General features: G+C 43.8%; 2 protein-coding genes across 3 annotated transcripts in view; both read right to left on the reverse strand.

The window, feature by feature from the left end:
• Positions 1-6,981: 6,981 nt before the first annotated feature.
• gpr37a (G protein-coupled receptor 37a) lies at positions 6,982-15,277 on the reverse strand. Its single transcript, XM_020634933.3, has 2 exons — positions 13,124-15,277; positions 6,982-8,904 (listed from the first exon to the last, which is right to left on the reverse strand). Exons 1-2 carry the CDS (start codon positions 14,042-14,044, stop codon positions 8,071-8,073), a joined length of 1,755 nt encoding a protein of 584 aa, XP_020490589.2. The 5' UTR covers positions 14,045-15,277; the 3' UTR covers positions 6,982-8,070.
• Positions 15,278-15,981: 704 nt separating this feature from the next.
• pot1 (protection of telomeres 1 homolog) overlaps positions 15,982-16,925 on the reverse strand; it is a 56,620-nt gene continuing 55,676 nt past the window's right edge. For both annotated transcript variants that reach the window (XM_065956852.1, XM_020634951.3), the window contains 2 exons: positions 16,657-16,762; positions 15,982-16,336 (listed from right to left, as the gene is read on the reverse strand). In XM_065956852.1, coding sequence (XP_065812924.1) covers positions 16,194-16,336; positions 16,657-16,762 — 249 coding nt within the window. In that variant the 3' untranslated portion in view covers positions 15,982-16,193. The remainder of the gene's footprint in view (positions 16,337-16,656; positions 16,763-16,925) is intronic.

Raw genomic sequence — 16,925 nt, forward strand, 5'->3', positions numbered from 1 at the left:
TCTCAACTCAACAGTGACATGACGGTTCATGTGGACACTATTTTGTACAAATTTGATAAAATAGTAGCCATACAACTGGGCTTTGTAAGGTCTATATGTAGTGTGTCATAAACGACGAGCATTGTGGAAACCGCTGCTACGTGTGGTTACGCACTTTAGGTAAAAGGACTTGAGCTTGTATATTTATTTTCAAAGTGCCACAGCCGCCCTATGGCTGACTCTCCAAAACACTATTAACCAAGTAAACAGAGTGTTGGTTGTAAAATAATCCACGTTCTGTAGTCTGGAATGTGCACAGCTCAGTGGTGAAACACACACTCATTGTTAAGTTGTGTGAATGAATAAGTTTCACGGCACAGTGAGATTTTTTAAGTCACAACACATCATTTCACGTCCTCTCATCCATATTCAGGACTCGTCAGCATCAGCTGCTCTTTCAGAAGAATCCAGTTTGTGAGTGAGGGAGCTGCCTTGATGAACAGCCGGCCTGTTGTGTGTCGTATGAATATTTCATGTCTGGGTTCTCTTCCTGGTTTCTGCTCTGACCTGCAAGTCAGCGAGGGAAAATGTCACGGCTGAACACATCTCAACACAGTCGTTGGTGTGGATTTGAGAGGAGGTGATGATTTGAGTTCTGACTGCCACAAAATGTTAAGAGCTTTAGTAATGAAAGTGAAGGAGTAGCACTTATCCACAGGTCAATTAGAGCCAGTGGCTTTTCTTGCCGTCATGTAGGACTTTCACACTTGTAGAAATCTCCATAAAAACTCAGGATATTTCCCGGAGGAGCTGTATAAGTGACAGCCACATTTTTCGCTCGGACTTCACCTGGAGTCACTATTCACTATTTTTTTATATATATATATTTATATGTTCTTCTCCACTCTTTTGCAAATACTCTCATTATAGCGTTGTGTAGCGGACTCTGTTGCTTCGTCCGCTACTTCCCCATTGTTTTTTTGTCATGTCTTACCTCTGGAGAACCCCGTCCCCACTCCCATGTTTCCCCGCCATCTTCGACGTCATCTTTTGTTATTGTAGTATTGATTGTATTTTTAGGTAAATCTCTAGTTTTTAAATGGCAAGTTAAAATAATTTTAGAAAAGTGATACATTTTCCTAAAAGCAACCTTTGACTTTGGATTTATAAAAAAATACAAAAGTGCATCACTGTGCAGAGGAGAAAGAAGATGGGTGCTAAGTTTGGGTCCGATGGATTCAGATTTTAAAGAAACCCATTCATCTGCTTTCAAAACAGCAACATTAAATCCAACTATTAAAGAGTTTTTTGGAGTAATGGAAGTCCAACAGGAGAGGTTTGGGGGTGTGACTTAAATCCTCAAAGAGAAGCATTTTCAACTTCAGTTCTCACAGAAACAAAATGAACTGCTGTGTATGAAAGCCCCCCTCCAAACAGCTGATTGCTCACTGAACCACAGCCTCTCCCTGGTGGAGCTGTCGCCCTCGGAGCTCTTGCAGCCTGATCCAGGCCGGCCCGGCCCGGCTCGGCTCGGCCCGGTCCTCCTCCTGACTGTATAATCTGCTGTCGTCCGGGGGGAATAAGAGCTTTATTGTCCTGGTTCTCCTCCTTTGTTGGAGATTGCAGCAGCAACATTTCTAGGTCACCGGCTGTGACTGAGCGCCCCGCTGCTCAAACTGATTCTTCACTGAGGGAATTCACCCCCTCTTTCTGTACCCACCCCCTCCTATCCCCTGCCCATATTTCACCCAGTGCTGTGTTGGGGAACACAATTAGAAATACGCTCCCAGCAACAACAGCCGGCCTGCGATCTGTCAAACGATTCCAGCTTCTGTTTTCTGTCAGAGCGGATCCATTATGGATGCTGACTCAAGCCGTTTGTCAAAAGGCTCTTTCATGGTGATAATTGAGCGGACGGGCCCTCAGATCCTTTGCCTATTCTCATTTATCCTCCATAATTATCTGCAACCTTTCCCCGTGATCTCACTCAGAGGGGTTAAGCACACATTAATGTTCTCGCCTGAGGATCGGATGCTGTTGTCGGGGGCTGTTAATCGCTGAGGATGTGTTTCGTTGCACTCATTTAGCAGCTACTGTATCAGCGTCTAACCCTCCACTATGTTTAAATGTTCAAGTTTTTAACCAACATTTGAGCTCAGGCCTGCTCTGCTGAAGTTCAGAGGACTTTGTTTTGGCTCTGACCAGTTGTCAATCAGACAACCAGTTGAGAGTCTTGAAAGTTAATGGCCCGGCAACAAACACCCTTCATACAAAGGGAAATTCTTGGATTTAATTCATCTTTCCAATGTACTTCTATCAAATGTCTTGTAATATTATTGTCTAATTATATTGTTAGCATTCTGTGTGCATCTGTGCAGGCAAACATGTATGTGTGAGTTTTGCCTTGTTGTTTTTGTTTTGCTTTTTATTCTGTATTGCTCTCTTCCATGTACAGCACTTTGGTCAGCTGTTGCTGTTTTTATAAGTGCTTATAAAAACAGGCAAACTGTGTAATTCACATTTATTTTAATCTTATCTTTCCTGAGTTTAAGATTTTCATATAATACATTTTGGCATGGCTTTGTTGAGGAAATAACAGTTTGTTGCACTGCAAAGGCTTAGACATATTTTATCCTCTGTTGCAAAGTAGTTTAAGTTAAATTGCTTATAGTTTCTAATTTCATTGGAGTTTTCCCATCACGTCATTTAAAAAAAAATGAATCTCTTTCATTCCTAAAATGTTTACAGCTATTCGTGTTCGCTATTCGTGTTCGCATGCCGCTGTTTTTATAGGTGCTTTTATAAGTGCTTTATAAATAAATGTGATTGATTGATTGATTGATATGAATAAGTATATCTTAGGGAGCCATAGTGTTGTGAGTCTTTGACCATCATATCATAGAGTTTTTTTCTATGACTCAGCACCTGAATAAGTGATGTGTGTGTGTGTTTACTGACTTTTTTCCAAACCTCTCCCTCCACCATTTAACCTCCAAATGTAGATTTTTGCTCCTAATTCTATAGTGCACACAAATTAAAAACATGTAAAATAAAAGTAGAATTTGTAGAAATATAAGAAGAATTTTGTGAATCTTCATTTCAATTCAAGTTTTGGATGCACATTTGTTTTCCGTTTCTGTCTTAAAGTTAATACCTGTACAGCTGTTAAAGTTTCTGTTCCTTTTCTTCTCATGATGTCAGGATGCGACTCTTCAGCCTGCACACTTTCAGCTTGTTATGTGAAAAAAGCGACTGGATGGGAAAAGTCTGTGGAGGGAGCTGCAGCAGCCGTCTGGAGGGAATTTATAAAGTGAATCAGATCATCGCAGCTCTGACACAGCAGCCGCAGTCTGCTTCTATTAAGACTCACCACCGGGGGGCTCGAGGGGGCTGCTGCAGAGACTCTGTCACACTGCAGGGAGAGAGAGAGAGGGAAGAGCAAGAGGAGCTGCAGTCAGGGTTTTATTATTTCTTAACTCTGAGAGCAGCGGAGAAAAGAAATGTTTTGGTTGTTCAACACTATGATCTACAAAATGGTAAAAAAAAAAAAAAAAAAAGGTAACTGGACTTGGTCGAAGATCTTGAAACTTTGATTGCATATTTAACTGTTGCAGTGTTTTCTGTCCTTATTGGTTTCAAACAATGAGAGAACTGACTTTAAATAACATGCAGCAGGAAAAGACGGACAACATCACAGCTCTCTTAAAGTGAAAACAAATGATCCTGATCGCCCCCTGCTGACCGGCTGCAAAGAACGTTTAGTTGAGCGATTTTAGTCTTTCACACTCGACCTTTAGAGGTGCAATTTGTGGTGTTTAACCTCCAATGTGGGGGACTCTCTCTTGCTGCAGATATTTGAAAGCGTGCAACAATGACTTAGGAAGTTATGATGTTCAAACCCTGACTGACTGAAAACAGCAAGTGGCTACAGAATAAAAATATAATAACAAGCTAACTACTTAGAGCTATAATTCTGCAATCAATATGCTACAATGACATGCTAACATATCAACGTTTACAAGTATATTTAATGCAGGGCAGTTGTCTTAATCTGCATTAAGCTTTAGCTGTATTTCCTATACCTGCTTTAATAAAGTGGCATCAGATTTAACAGCTGGTCTGAGAGCTAGAATTTCTTCTACAGGAATGTAGCAGTCTCTAAGCAAAGAGCTCTTCAACTGGAGTGTTTATTTACTTTCTCCCATTTAGAGGACAAACTCATAAACAAATACACTCACACACTGGTATGATGCTCACAACTTTCCCCTTCATGATTCTTTCATGGCTACTCTGTTATTTTGACATCCCACATGAGACCAAAAGAAAAGTTTTCTGTACGATCCTGAGCTGTTTTGTTTCCGTGGCAGCCTGGCTCCTGTCCACCTATCTGAGGGCAGCGTTCCCGGCCCTCCCAGGACGTCTCATCTCTGAAAACAGTCCTGGGACCATTTTGGAGAAGGTCAGTGAGCAGCGTGTTCAGCAGTGGAGCCTCGGTGTACCCGTCACCCCCCTTTGTTTCTGAATGAATGGGGCTGTCTAATTACTGGAGCAGCGACTGGGGCCGCCAGCCTCGTTGACAAAAGACTCGAACATGCAAGTTTGGTGCCAGAGCAGAAATCAAAGCCAAACGGGTGATTAGAGAAGAATGTGGTTTATAGACAAAGAGTCCCCTCTGCTTGATTCTGTGATGAGGACAATTAGACAAGAATGTTATGTAATTAACCGAGGGCATGGGATCTATAAATCCAAATCACATTTCATATCATAATATCTCAAATGAGGGAGAATTCAAGCGATACAAAATAATTAAAATTTCTGAACATAGACTGTATATAACCATGGAGTGAGCAAACGCCACCCGGGAGTGAAGCCACAATATTTAGAGCTCCCCCTGCTGACTGCCTGCACTAAAGGTCATGAAACCCGCCTCCTCCATGTTAACAGATGGGCTTCGTGTTAAACTGTTAAATCATTTGTTTATCTCATGATTGACAGCTTTGTTGACAAACAAGGCTCCTTGCAGCGTTCTTAAAAACATCCTGTAAAATATGTGTAAAACTTCAGGCATACCCAAAGGTAATTCAATTCCGTTCTTGAACAGTTTGGACTACAATAAAAATCATATTTTAATCTTTGTGCAAAAAACTGCAGTTTTACGAGTGTCCACTTGAGGCTGGCTATAAAGCCCCGGAGGTCTCATACACACCTCCTCCTGGGGGATCCCAAAGCGTTCACAGGCCAGAAGAGATAATCCCCCCAGAGAGCTCTGGGTCTACACCTGGGTCTCCTCCCAGTTCATCCAGTTTCAGGAGTGTGAGCGCAGCCACGAGCAGATACTTCAGCTGATTTTTAGTCAGTACAGTAACACTTTTTAAAGAAGCAGCAGCAGCAGCAGCTCAGGTGTCGACCAGAACCATAAACTCAATCATGTTTGATTGTTTTATTTTTTTTTAAATCTTCCAGCTGTTTATTAAACCAGCAGTTGAAACAGGAAGTGTTCTGCCGGGGGTCAGACTGCCCTCCATCAGACCAGAAACCGTCTTCTCTCAAAACAAATGAGCCTCGACGTGTTGTCTGTGGTACTGTAGCGCTGTTCACTGCAGCAGCCAGCTGAGAGGAAGACTCCCTTCGTTGCCATGACAACGGGAGGTGAGGACAATGGCGTGTTGTGTCCTCCCCGGCCTGGGCGGCGTCCATGATGACGAAAACGATGGCGAGACAAAAAAAAAAAAAACAGCTGAGCTTTGCAGTGAGAGTGACACAGCAAATACTGTGTTATCAGATGGGAAGCAGTCAGTTTCTATTTTTTTTTTAAGTATTTGATGGAAAAAGAATAAAACATTTGTGAAAAAGTCATGTTCATGCATCGCCGCGTTGAACGGCAGCTGCTTTCTGTTCATGTCAGAGGAAGGACTGAGACATTTATGAACCTGCATGCTGCTCTGAGTTAATGAGGACATGTTGTGTTGAGTCTGAACTGTACAAACAATGGTGACACTGTCCTCTTGCTGGACGATGATTACCAGTCTCATTCTGCTTCATTTTTAAATAAACATCGACTTCCATCTGTGTTTTTCTTCTTGCAGGTGTCACTGTGCCTGCAGTCCGGTTTAAGTCTGTCAAATTAAAACAGGAAGTGTGAATATGTGGTGAAGACTGAAAGGCATTGGGTCCGACCGGCTACTATTTGTTTGTTAAAAAGCAGTTCATTTGAATCGCTTCCTGCTCATTGCACACTACTCTTGCACTTTTTACAGGATGCTGGATGATCTTTGGGGAGCTTTTATGTTTTATGTATGTGTAACCAATTTCCCTGTGGGGACAATAAAGATACCTTTGAATATGACAAAATAAACATGTTTCTTTGTGAGGACGTGAAAGCCTTGATTTAGTGTCTGCTGCCTTTCTCTGAGCTGTCATTAAAACATTCAGCACAAGCAGCAACCTCCAGTGTTGAAAAATGAAGCCGATGTGGAAGTGCAAAATCCTGCAGTTCACCGAGTGTCCACTAGAGGCTGGCTCCAGGAACACCGGAAGACACATACACACCACTGGCAAAAAATACATTTTAAAAGCATAAATGAAATATTTTACAGTCTGGTTTCAAAAAACGAAATAGGTCTGATTAGTTATTAGTCATCATGAGCACACACTGTACCGTGATCAAATTTTTGAAAACTGCTCAGTTTTGATTTTATGAACAATATGTTTTATCCATAGTTAGAAGCATACCTGACATGATTAACAGGTGGGTGCGATGTAACTGTTTGTCAAGAGGCTTAAAACCCGCCTCAGTTCCAGCTCTCAGCCTGTCGTTTGGTTGACTGAAAGTTAGGCTGAGACAGGATTTCCAGCATGGTGGCTGCTGCCGATGAGCCTCCAGAGCCCCCTGCAGGAACAGATGGGTGACATCACTCAGGCTTCAAACATTAATATTTACAGTTTATGATTCAGCACAAATGAAACCACCTGTTTAAATTGACATGACGGTTCAAAAAGGAATCTACTTTAAAATATGTTTTAATTCAAGTGACACGTCTCTCATGGCTGAAAAAACAACATAATCATGTGACATACAGAGCAAAGAAGAGCATCCAGAAGAGATTTACACCACACAGCATTATCAGCCTTTTCCAATATATTACAATATTTCTCTCACACTCATTCACACAAAAAGTACAAAATAAAGGAAGAAAACATCCTAAAAGAAGAAACAGAGGACAAGTGCTGACAGCAGCCGTCGTGCAGGATTATTTCCCACCTTCACCCAAACACAAGTAGATTAAGGTAACGCTTTATTTTCAGTTGTAATTCCCTTCAATTGTTTACTATGTTTCGTGTTAAGCTTGAAATCATTTATAGTACATGGAACAAAAAGACAGTTTAAGAATAGTACATACCCAGTTATTGAAGTTCAAGAGGAACTCCATGTTTTCTGGATTCATTTTTAGGGCCTGAGCACCGACCTCAGAGCGAGGACTCTAATGAAACCAAAGGAATTGTTGTGGCCTGAACATGCCTGAAAACTCACCAAAATTGGTGTGGTGACCAGGTATGTTTTTTTTAATTTATAAATTGGATCCAACAAAAATATTTATCACTAAAGTAATACTGGAAATTTGAACTTTTTGTACAAATGGCCTGGCAGAGTCGTTTTAGTCATCAGGTTGATCAGAGGATTCAACCTTTGTGGAGAATGAAGTTTTCTTTTCTTGAAAGAAAATGTAATTACAAAATCATAAAATAAAGTGTTTTAAACCCGGGCAGAAAATCTTACCAGGGTCCATATCTGCTCTCAGCTTCAAACACAGTGACAATGACCAAAAATAAGACTGAGTGCATTTACAGTAAAATACAGGTGAGTTAATGAAAAAGATCTTCAGAAGTAAATGTGTCTAACTTAAACTCACTGTGTTCATTCATATATAAATTCTGTAAACAGTGAATGGACAAACAGTTCTGCCTTCAGTCTGTCTGTCCGTAAACATGAATATTTCAACTGTTTGGGGTTTTGGAATAATCAGGAATGTACAGCCTGATATGTCAACGCGTCCATTTATAATTTTTCTTATCACATGGCAGAAATGACTCTCAGCAGTGTGTCCCCACAGCGGCATACCCTGTGGAGGTGGACGCTTCCCTGCAGATGGTGCTGAATGGCGACAGCTCAAGCTCTGTGGTGGTGCCCTCATTGTCGACGCCGCTGGTGGCAGTGGCGGGGGAGCGGGGCGGGCCGCACTCTTCGCAGCAACAGCAGCAACAGTCAAGGAAGGCTCTGGTGAACGGCTGACACAGGCAGAACAGCAGCACCGGCGTCACCGCCGACTTACAGAAGAGCAGCAGCTGGCTGATCAGATTCAGGATGTCCAGGGTTCGCCGGGGAACGCCAGCCGCCATGTACGCGCTGATGATGTTGCAGATGTTCTCTGGGATGATGCAGAAGCCGTAGAGGATGGCCAGCGCCACGACAGCGCAGTTCATCTGGCTCTCCAACTGAATTTGCTTCTTGCTGCCGCGGACACAGGCTCGCTCTGCTTGACGTATTTTGCGCGCGGTGACAAGCGAGCTGAGGATGGTGAACAGTGTCGGCAGGCAGAAGTAGCAGCCAAAGTACCACCAGAGGCGAGCGCCATCGTATGTGAGTCCCAGGACGTACAGCGTGTCAGGGAGGTCAGTGGAGATTCTCACAACGCAGCGCTCGCACGGCGTCACATCGGGCTGGTCCCCGTCCTCAGTGACCAGCTGTCGGATCAACAGCTCGGGCAGCGCCAGCAGCAGAGCACCCACCCAGATGACAGCAAGCTTGGCCGAGGTGGACGCCCAGTTCTCGATCATCTCGTAGTACATCTGCACATTGGTGGCAGCTCGAAAGCGGTCGATGCACAGAGCGCAGAGGGTGAAGGTCGTGACCCCGAGGGAAGCCACCTGTGAACAAAACGGAACAAGTCAGGTAACATTTTCCACTTTAAATTAAAAAAAATTCCCCACATTAATCCGTCTCAATCAATTATTATATTTGATTCAACTCGGGCAAGGTTGCTTTTTTGACCTCAGAATTGCGTTTGTCTTTTTGCAGAGGATGTCATTATGTTTGTTTCAAAAAATCATTACCCGGAGCCGGTGCTTTGGAGGTTTAGAGCCGATGTGTGAAGTAGTTGGGGCGAAAGTCAACAATTTCAAGTCCCAAAAATGGTGGATTGGTGGATCTCTCTGGGTACAGACCGAGGATCTGCCTCAAGCAAGGGCATTTTGTTCATGAGTGTTGGTTAAAAGTATCACAAGAAAGAGTAGAATAAAGTCCGGAACTTTAAGTAAATAATCAGAGACAATTGTTGTCATAATTTGGCGCTATATAAATAAAAAACGACTGACTGAGGTACTGGTTGCTGCAGTAATATGGGTGTTGCACCAAACCATCATGGTTAAAAAATAGTCAAAGAAGAGAAAGCTTTCGATTTACCAGTCCATCTATGTTCCAAGGTTCACCTATGGTCATGAGCAGGCACATCACACCAACGCACACACTTTCACTGAAGCGTATCTTCCCCCACTCTTTTTACTGAGGGAATCATTCATGAAAACAACATCAGTCAAGTTAGACTTATTGAAAGACAATCATAGCCATTCGACCCACCCAGTAGACCAGAGACGAATTCACAGTTAAAGCTCGGTAAAGTGACGTGCAGTCAGGACAGACTCATGTCTCTCATCACTGGCTCGAGTTCGAGCACTTGAACACAACAGACACAGTTGTTAGTGTAATCCCCGGACGTGGTTTCCTGCTGCTCTGAACGAGACTTTACGAGAACTTGACGAGACTTGGCCAGAACTTGACGTCAAGTTCAACTGATGTGTCAGAGCAAAGCACGGAGCAAAGTTGTAGGACACGCCCACCCGGCTACTCTTTAAAGGACACGCCCACCTGGAAGCTCTCTCAAATTTCCCTACGACTGCAAACAAAAACAAAGCTGGCCAATCAGAGGACTGTGGACACATTAAGAGACAGCAGCTGAAATTAAGCGTTTCAGGCAGTTTCATCTTGCAGTGTTACTCATAACCTGTCCTAGATTGACATAATGAATGGTGAAAATGAGTATCATAGATCGCCTTTAACAATCTGAGTATTTCTAGTAAGCACTTGACTCTTATCTCTCAATACTGGCTGAGTTTCGAACCCCCGAGGTTACAAACGGATGTAGCATCCTTCTGAAAGATGGTAGGTCACTTAAACTGATGATTCTAGAGATTTATTCCACATCCCAAAACAACTTAGGAGTCCTAGATGTCCAAGATGTTAAATACCAATAGAAGACAGTATTATATTGGTATTATACTTACGTGATCATAATTGTAGGATTTTTTAGGGTAGCTTTAATTTATCAAATAATTCCCTTAATGTCACTACAGAAAGGCTACAGGCCGACTGAATCTACCAAAGGAACCACCAGTTTGAATAAGAACGAAGCGTCTGGTGAGGATAATCACTCTTTGGCAAGTGTCTGCAGAAACTTTCTGAGCCAGTGTCATCTCGTCGAGAGATCCCAGCAATGAAGCAAAAGAGGAACAAGTGTAATTGCATGCAGTAAGACTTTAACTATTTCCACATAAATCCTGACCTCAAAGTGAACTCGCTGAACCAGCTCATTAAGAGTGTTTTCTTACATCAGGTGGTTCAGACACACACTCTTTTCAGCCTTCTGCTCCGTGTCATACTGTCACAAACCACTTCTGTTGTGTCTCAGAGGCTGTAAACACTTCTCACTGTATGAAAGACAACACACAGGCACACCAGTTGTTTGTGCGTGTGTGTGTGTGTGTGTGTGTGTGAGAGAGAGACTCGATGTCATCTTCTTGTTGGTGGCTCATCTTGCTTCTCTAAACATTTTCTTTTTGGCCTTTTGGATCAACACATAAATCTCTATGTCTCTAAACCATAATTAGCACAAGTCATCTCTTCCAAAGTTATTGTTCAGACTTCTTTTCTGTAATCTTTCTGAATCATAACTGTGATTTGCTGTCCCTGTTTTATTCTCATAGTTTACCCCTCAACTTTATGCATGCATCAGAGAAACAGATTCCATGTGATTCCCTCGACAGGGGGATTCTGTCTGTAAGGAGCAGCCCAGACGGCAAACAGAAATAAGGGAGAAAGAAAATGACTGAGGATATCTCTATGGTTTGTGTGTAAAGTTTAGGATGAGACCGAGACAAGACCAAGACCATAAGTATTACAGAAAAATCATCATCTTGTGTGCAGGGGGCGTGTCATTGACTTAGACCATAACACCGGGAAGGTTGTGGTCGTAATCGTGGGACAAACCAAATTACAAATTAATTGAAGTTATTGGTTCTTTTAAGAAGACGTGTTATTCCTTCTAATCACAGTTATGATGTGAGAAACCAACCAATCAGTGGTGGTCTTCATTTAAAATCTGGAGACCGCCCAGTCAGAGACCGAGACAAGACTTAGTAAAAATGCTTTTGATTCTGAGGATCTTTTTTTCTGAAAAAAGGTCTTGTGAGGTCCACTGGAAGGGGGGTGGTGGGGCATTCTGCCTCCTTGTTTCCTCCTAAATTGTTCTGGTCAGAGATTTTTGATATTTTTAAAACCTGGCTGCGAGGATTTACTCTCTCAAAGCCACAAGAGCATGAGTGAGGTCAATCTCTGATGTGAGGTGAAGTCTGGCTCACAGCGAGTCTCCGGTTTATCTCTGAAGATGTCGGCTGGCCTTGAGGTCAGAGTCAAGATCCTCACGTCTGTGCAGAGATGGCTTTGTGCACAGGGATTTGTTTCAACAGGAAAGGGACGCAATGTTAGATGCTTACAGTTGTTGATTTTTGTCGTTTACTGAACCTTTAAGAGTTTCCTTGTTTGTGACAAAAAGGACCAAACCAGGACGAGCAGAACCAGAACAATCGAACTAAAGAAGGGCACAAAAATGACCAGAGAAAACTCGAAAGAAATCTAATCTCAGACCTTCCGTGTTTCCTCTGATGAAGACTGATCAGAGGGGGGTCGTTTTTCCTTAATCTCAGCCTCCCATTAATCCTGATCTTCATTCTGATTGGTCAGCAGGTGTCGGCCTGCTCTCTGCTGCCTGATGTGACCCTGATCAGATTAAAGACCCCCCTCACATTAAACCTGATTTAAGCACTGACTGCGGTCTGGAGCCCCCCCCCCCCCCCTTAGACTACTAAGAGGTGATCCGTAAACATGAAAAGGAAGATGCGTCAGAAATGAAAGCTGTGCTGTAGAAACTCATCTTTTACCGTTACCTCGTGAGATTCGATCAGTTTCTCTGTATCATTAAATCCTTTAATTCCTTCAATGTGACCTTTGACCCCCTATAGAACAATTCACTGCAAAAACTTAAATCTTACCGAGTGTATTCGTCTATAAAGAGACTCTGGCCCTTTTACAAAAAGCCACAGTTCAGTTTCAGAAAACAAAAGCAGAAAGCAAAACACAAAAAAAATCCCCTGAATCTGCTTCGGCCTCTCCTCTCCTCTTCTGCTGCACATTTAAATATGCAGGAAGGAGGTGTTCCAGCGGGATTTGGGTGGGCGTAGCTACTCCAGATGGTCCCAGCTGTTAGAATTTAACATCCACCCACTCTCTACTTCTGCAGAAAGGACTCACTTACCACAGCATGTGTACGACTAAAATAAGTCTGCTAGTCTTAACCAAATCAAGTAATGACCATCCACTCTTGATCCTGTTTATTAACAAACTTTGCACTTTGTGTTTCTTCTTTCCAACGCAGCTCAAGAAGGGGAAAATGTCCAGAGGTGGGATTTTGGGATAATATACTTAAAATGTTGTTTCGATATAAAACTCAGATACGTTGGAATATTTGCGTTGGAGAATGATAAACTGGTTAGTATGTCCCCATTAAAGACACACATGAGGGAGAGATGTTTTAATGGAGGAGTGGAGGGATTAAAGGCTTGAAAATAATTCTTAACCTCCTTGTTAATCTGGGGGGGGGGGGGGCTGTCAAATGATGTCATGAGAGATGCTCCATATAACATCTGTCAGACCTGCTCTCACCTCTCAGATGATAGTTAACTCAGGTACATTCAATCATTCCAAGTGTGCAACATCAGCAGCAGACTGAGTACCAGCACCCTGCCCCCCTCTCACCTCCAGGTAGGGGATGATCCTGCACGAGAACTCCCCCAGCAGCCAGTTCTTGGTGAGCTCGTGGAACACCACGAGCGGCAGGCAGAAGAAGATGATGACGAAATCCCAGAGCGCGAGGTTGGCCAGCAGCGAGTTGGAGATGCTCCTCATGTAGTAGTTGTGACACACGATGCACATGACCGACACGTTCCCAATGATCCCCACGCAGAAGATGACGGTGGCGATGATCATGATCGCGTACGCGCCGTAAGACTCCGCGGTGACTGGATAGAACGGGTTCTTCACCTGCTTCCGCCTGGGCCGCGTGTCCACCGGCGTGAACGGTGTGGAGCCCGGAAAGTCCGGAAGTGGGTACTCCTCATCGTAGTCACTGGTGTTGAGTGTGAGGGGGAACTCTGCCTCTTGTTCTTGCGCCATGGCTGCAGGCAGATCTTCCCATGAGTCCTTCGGTGGCTCGCTGGGCTTCGTCCTCCTGGGTACTGCGCTCCGTCTCTGCCGCCGGTTGTGTGCGGTCCTCCCGGGGCTACATGTGCGTCCATAAGGGGTTGCTTTAAGGATTTCTCCTGGAGGGCATCCACCCCTCAGATGCTCATCTGGTTTGTTTACATTCGTGCGCAAAGCTTCTGGTACATTTTGCGCGTAGCTTTTACGCACAGTGCCTAGAGGTATCGGTTTCCCCAGAAGCTCAGGGGATGAAGGCTTTACACTATCCACCCAAGAATTCTGCGCTGTAACACTGTGCGTACCCCCATTGTCCTCCGCAATAACTGTGCGCCATACCCGGCTCTGCGCATTCCTTTCAGCGGGGTCGGATTCATAATGAGGGCTGACAGCCGTCTTTGTTTTCTGCCAGTGGAGCTGACTGGCCACGGCTTCACCGCAGAGCCACAAACACAGTAACCTCGAGAATGGAAGCAGCATTGTGTGGTTCTCTCTAACCCGTGAGATCAAACCGGGTTGTTTTCCAAAATGATGGATCCATCACTGGTTCTTTAAAATCAGTCTAAAATATGAGAAAATCTTCGCTTAAACGTTCCAGACAATTTCAGTTTTCCTTCATCTTTGCACGCAAAAACCTTTTACGAAATCCTCGTTGCTGTCTAAGAGGTGCACCTGTCCGGTTTGGGTGCGTCCAGGAGCGGCTCCAGTCTGGAGGCATCACCAAAAGAGAGAGAGAAAGAGAAAAGGAGTAAAAGTGTCCTAAAACTGGGCTAGAAAACTGAGGCGACTTTTCAGATCCACCGGAGCCCGGGTTGGCGAATTAAGAGCCTTGACTCAAATTCCGGGCTGATCAACCTCCGTCCCGTGAAGTTCTGCACGCTCAGCACGCCCCGGAGCGCGCGGAGGCCGAGAGGGAGCGCAGTGGAAAGCTGCCCGTGGAGACGCTGAGCTCCATCTGAAGGAGACAAGAGCACCCGAGAGGCGGAGGAGGAGGAAGAAAAAGAGGAGGAGGAGGAACGAAGGCGGGGGAGTCGGATGGGGGAGTCATCTGTCAAACCTGCTCTGATCCGATAATAAATTGTACAAATAACACACTCAACTGTTATCTGTACGGGATTACTGTGTGGATTATACCATTTAGATTATTTTTCATTTTACAGACACTTCTAAAGCACTAAGATTAAAATAGAGTCTAAGAAGATAGATTCTCTTTTGGTTCCAGCCCAATCCAGAAATACTTGTCGCATACCAAGGCTCGTAGAGAAACATATCTGACCTCTGCCCTCCTCTGCACGTTGTTCCCCTCTCTCTCCTCCCAATGTTTCCTGTCTCCTCTTCAGCTGTCCTCTCTAATAAAGGCAAAAAAAATAGAAAAGAAATCAAGTGCAAACTCCAGCAAAGGTTCCCTTGTTTTCAAAGTTTTGTCAGAGTAAATATTTTCAGATCTAGTTTGCCCTCTAGTGGGAAATGTTGGTATTACACCAGTACGCCTCAATGACTGATTTGACACATCATTTCAGACCCAGTTCATGTGAATTTTAAGTTTTTATGAAGTGTATTTTCAGCAGCTGACCAGCAGATGGCGGAATAACACAGCAGATCAGCACCAGTGACACTCAACCCTCGGCTCTCGAGCCACATGTGGCTCCTTTGTGACTCGTGGCTCTTTTAAGTACAACTTAATAATTTAAAAAGGGAGTAGGGGGACTGGGACAAGATGTTGTGTGCATGGCTGGATGAAGCTAGAAATGAAAGCCTCTGTGGATCCTCTAGCGTACATTTCTAGCTCAGTCCACCAGAAAGTTTAGAACTGAAGAAGCCTTTCAGAGCAGGAGAGGTGAAACGTCTTCGACCAGTCCAGCTGCCTCTGGATCAAGCTTCAAATGTAACTTTAAACCTCCCAGGACCTTGATGGAAGAGAAACGTCTCATCTTAGGAAGTTCGTGTGGGTGAATACATATCTGTTTTTCATTCCTGTGAGCTCTGATTACTCTGTACTCTGAGATTTAAACCTTCATAAAGACTCTGATCTCGACCTCCTGACTTTTCTTTAGTAACCAACCACCGCATCAACCACTAGGCCACCGGCGCCATGACTGTCAAACATTTTTGCAGAAAATAAAAAGCAAAATCCTCGATTTCATTTTCTCCAGTGTAATAAAAAAAAAAAAAGGGGTGTGTCTTTGTAAACGGCCGTGATGGAAGTCAGACGATGAGGCCAAACAAACCAACATGTGTGGTAAATGAAACGATGCCAAGATAGCGCCCGCGGGTGGTTGCCATGGTACTGCGCTCTCTCGTACTTGTTCTGCTGAATTATAAAGAAGTGATTCCACCTCTCGTCTCGTCTGCACACAGAAGCTTCAGATTTTAAATGAACACAAGATCTCTACTCCAGGAGAAATAACGAGTCAGACTTCTTTTTCTTTTTCTTTTATTAAAAGAGTCGTTAAAAGGCTCAGAGAACATTTTTAAAACACACACTCACACCTCAGTCAACAGCTTTATACATTAAAAAAAAATATGAATGTTTGTTTGTTTTCAGCAATAAGTTTAAATAAAGCTCAAAGTGCGTGAGATGCTAAACCAGGTGAGCGTCTTCTCGTGATTTTTGAACGGGGCAGGTTTTTCAGGCCGGGTTGGGGTTGCTGCGCGTCGATGAGGGGGGTCTGGTGAAGATGGTCTGACAGATCTGATAGCACGTTTGGTTCTGTCCTCTGTTGTCCTTTGCTTCGTACGACGCCAGACACAAATCCATCCATGGACGCTCACCTGAGGACACAAACACACCTGAGCCTGACGTCACACTCACATTTAGATTTCTATTGGACTAAACTTTGTGAGGCTGCTCTGCTGTATTTTCTGTTCTCTCTCCTGGAGCTTTCTTTGTTACCTTCATTGTGTGTCGTGTGCCAGGTTTGGGGTTGCCATAGCAACTAGCTCAAGAGGCTTTGGTTGTTCTGGTGTTTTGTCATGATTTTTAAATGTGTCTTCTGATTCATTAGTCAAGTCAAGAGCTGAAGTGAGCACTCAATACTTTTTATTTATTTTTACAGAGAAAAATATTTATTAAGTGATTTTAAAACATTTACCTGTGCTGCCCCCTGGTGGACAGAGGAAGTTCATTGCTTGATGGATGCTGTTCTGAGCCTCCTGACTGGCCGCTGCGTCCTCTGCTGCCACGGCGAAGAAATTCTCCTGATGATGGAAGCAAAGCACTCACATTAATCATGAACAAAGATGCTAGCATCTCTTCTGAGCGTTACAGGACGTTGATTTTCATCTCTTTCATCACATTGTTGTGATGAGGACATATTATCCCCCCTTTCCACCTTTTCAAACAGTCCCCTGTGGTCTAAAT

Source organism: Labrus bergylta, chromosome 7 (assembly GCF_963930695.1).
Source record: "Labrus bergylta chromosome 7, fLabBer1.1, whole genome shotgun sequence".
NCBI lineage: Eukaryota > Metazoa > Chordata > Actinopteri > Labriformes > Labridae > Labrus > Labrus bergylta.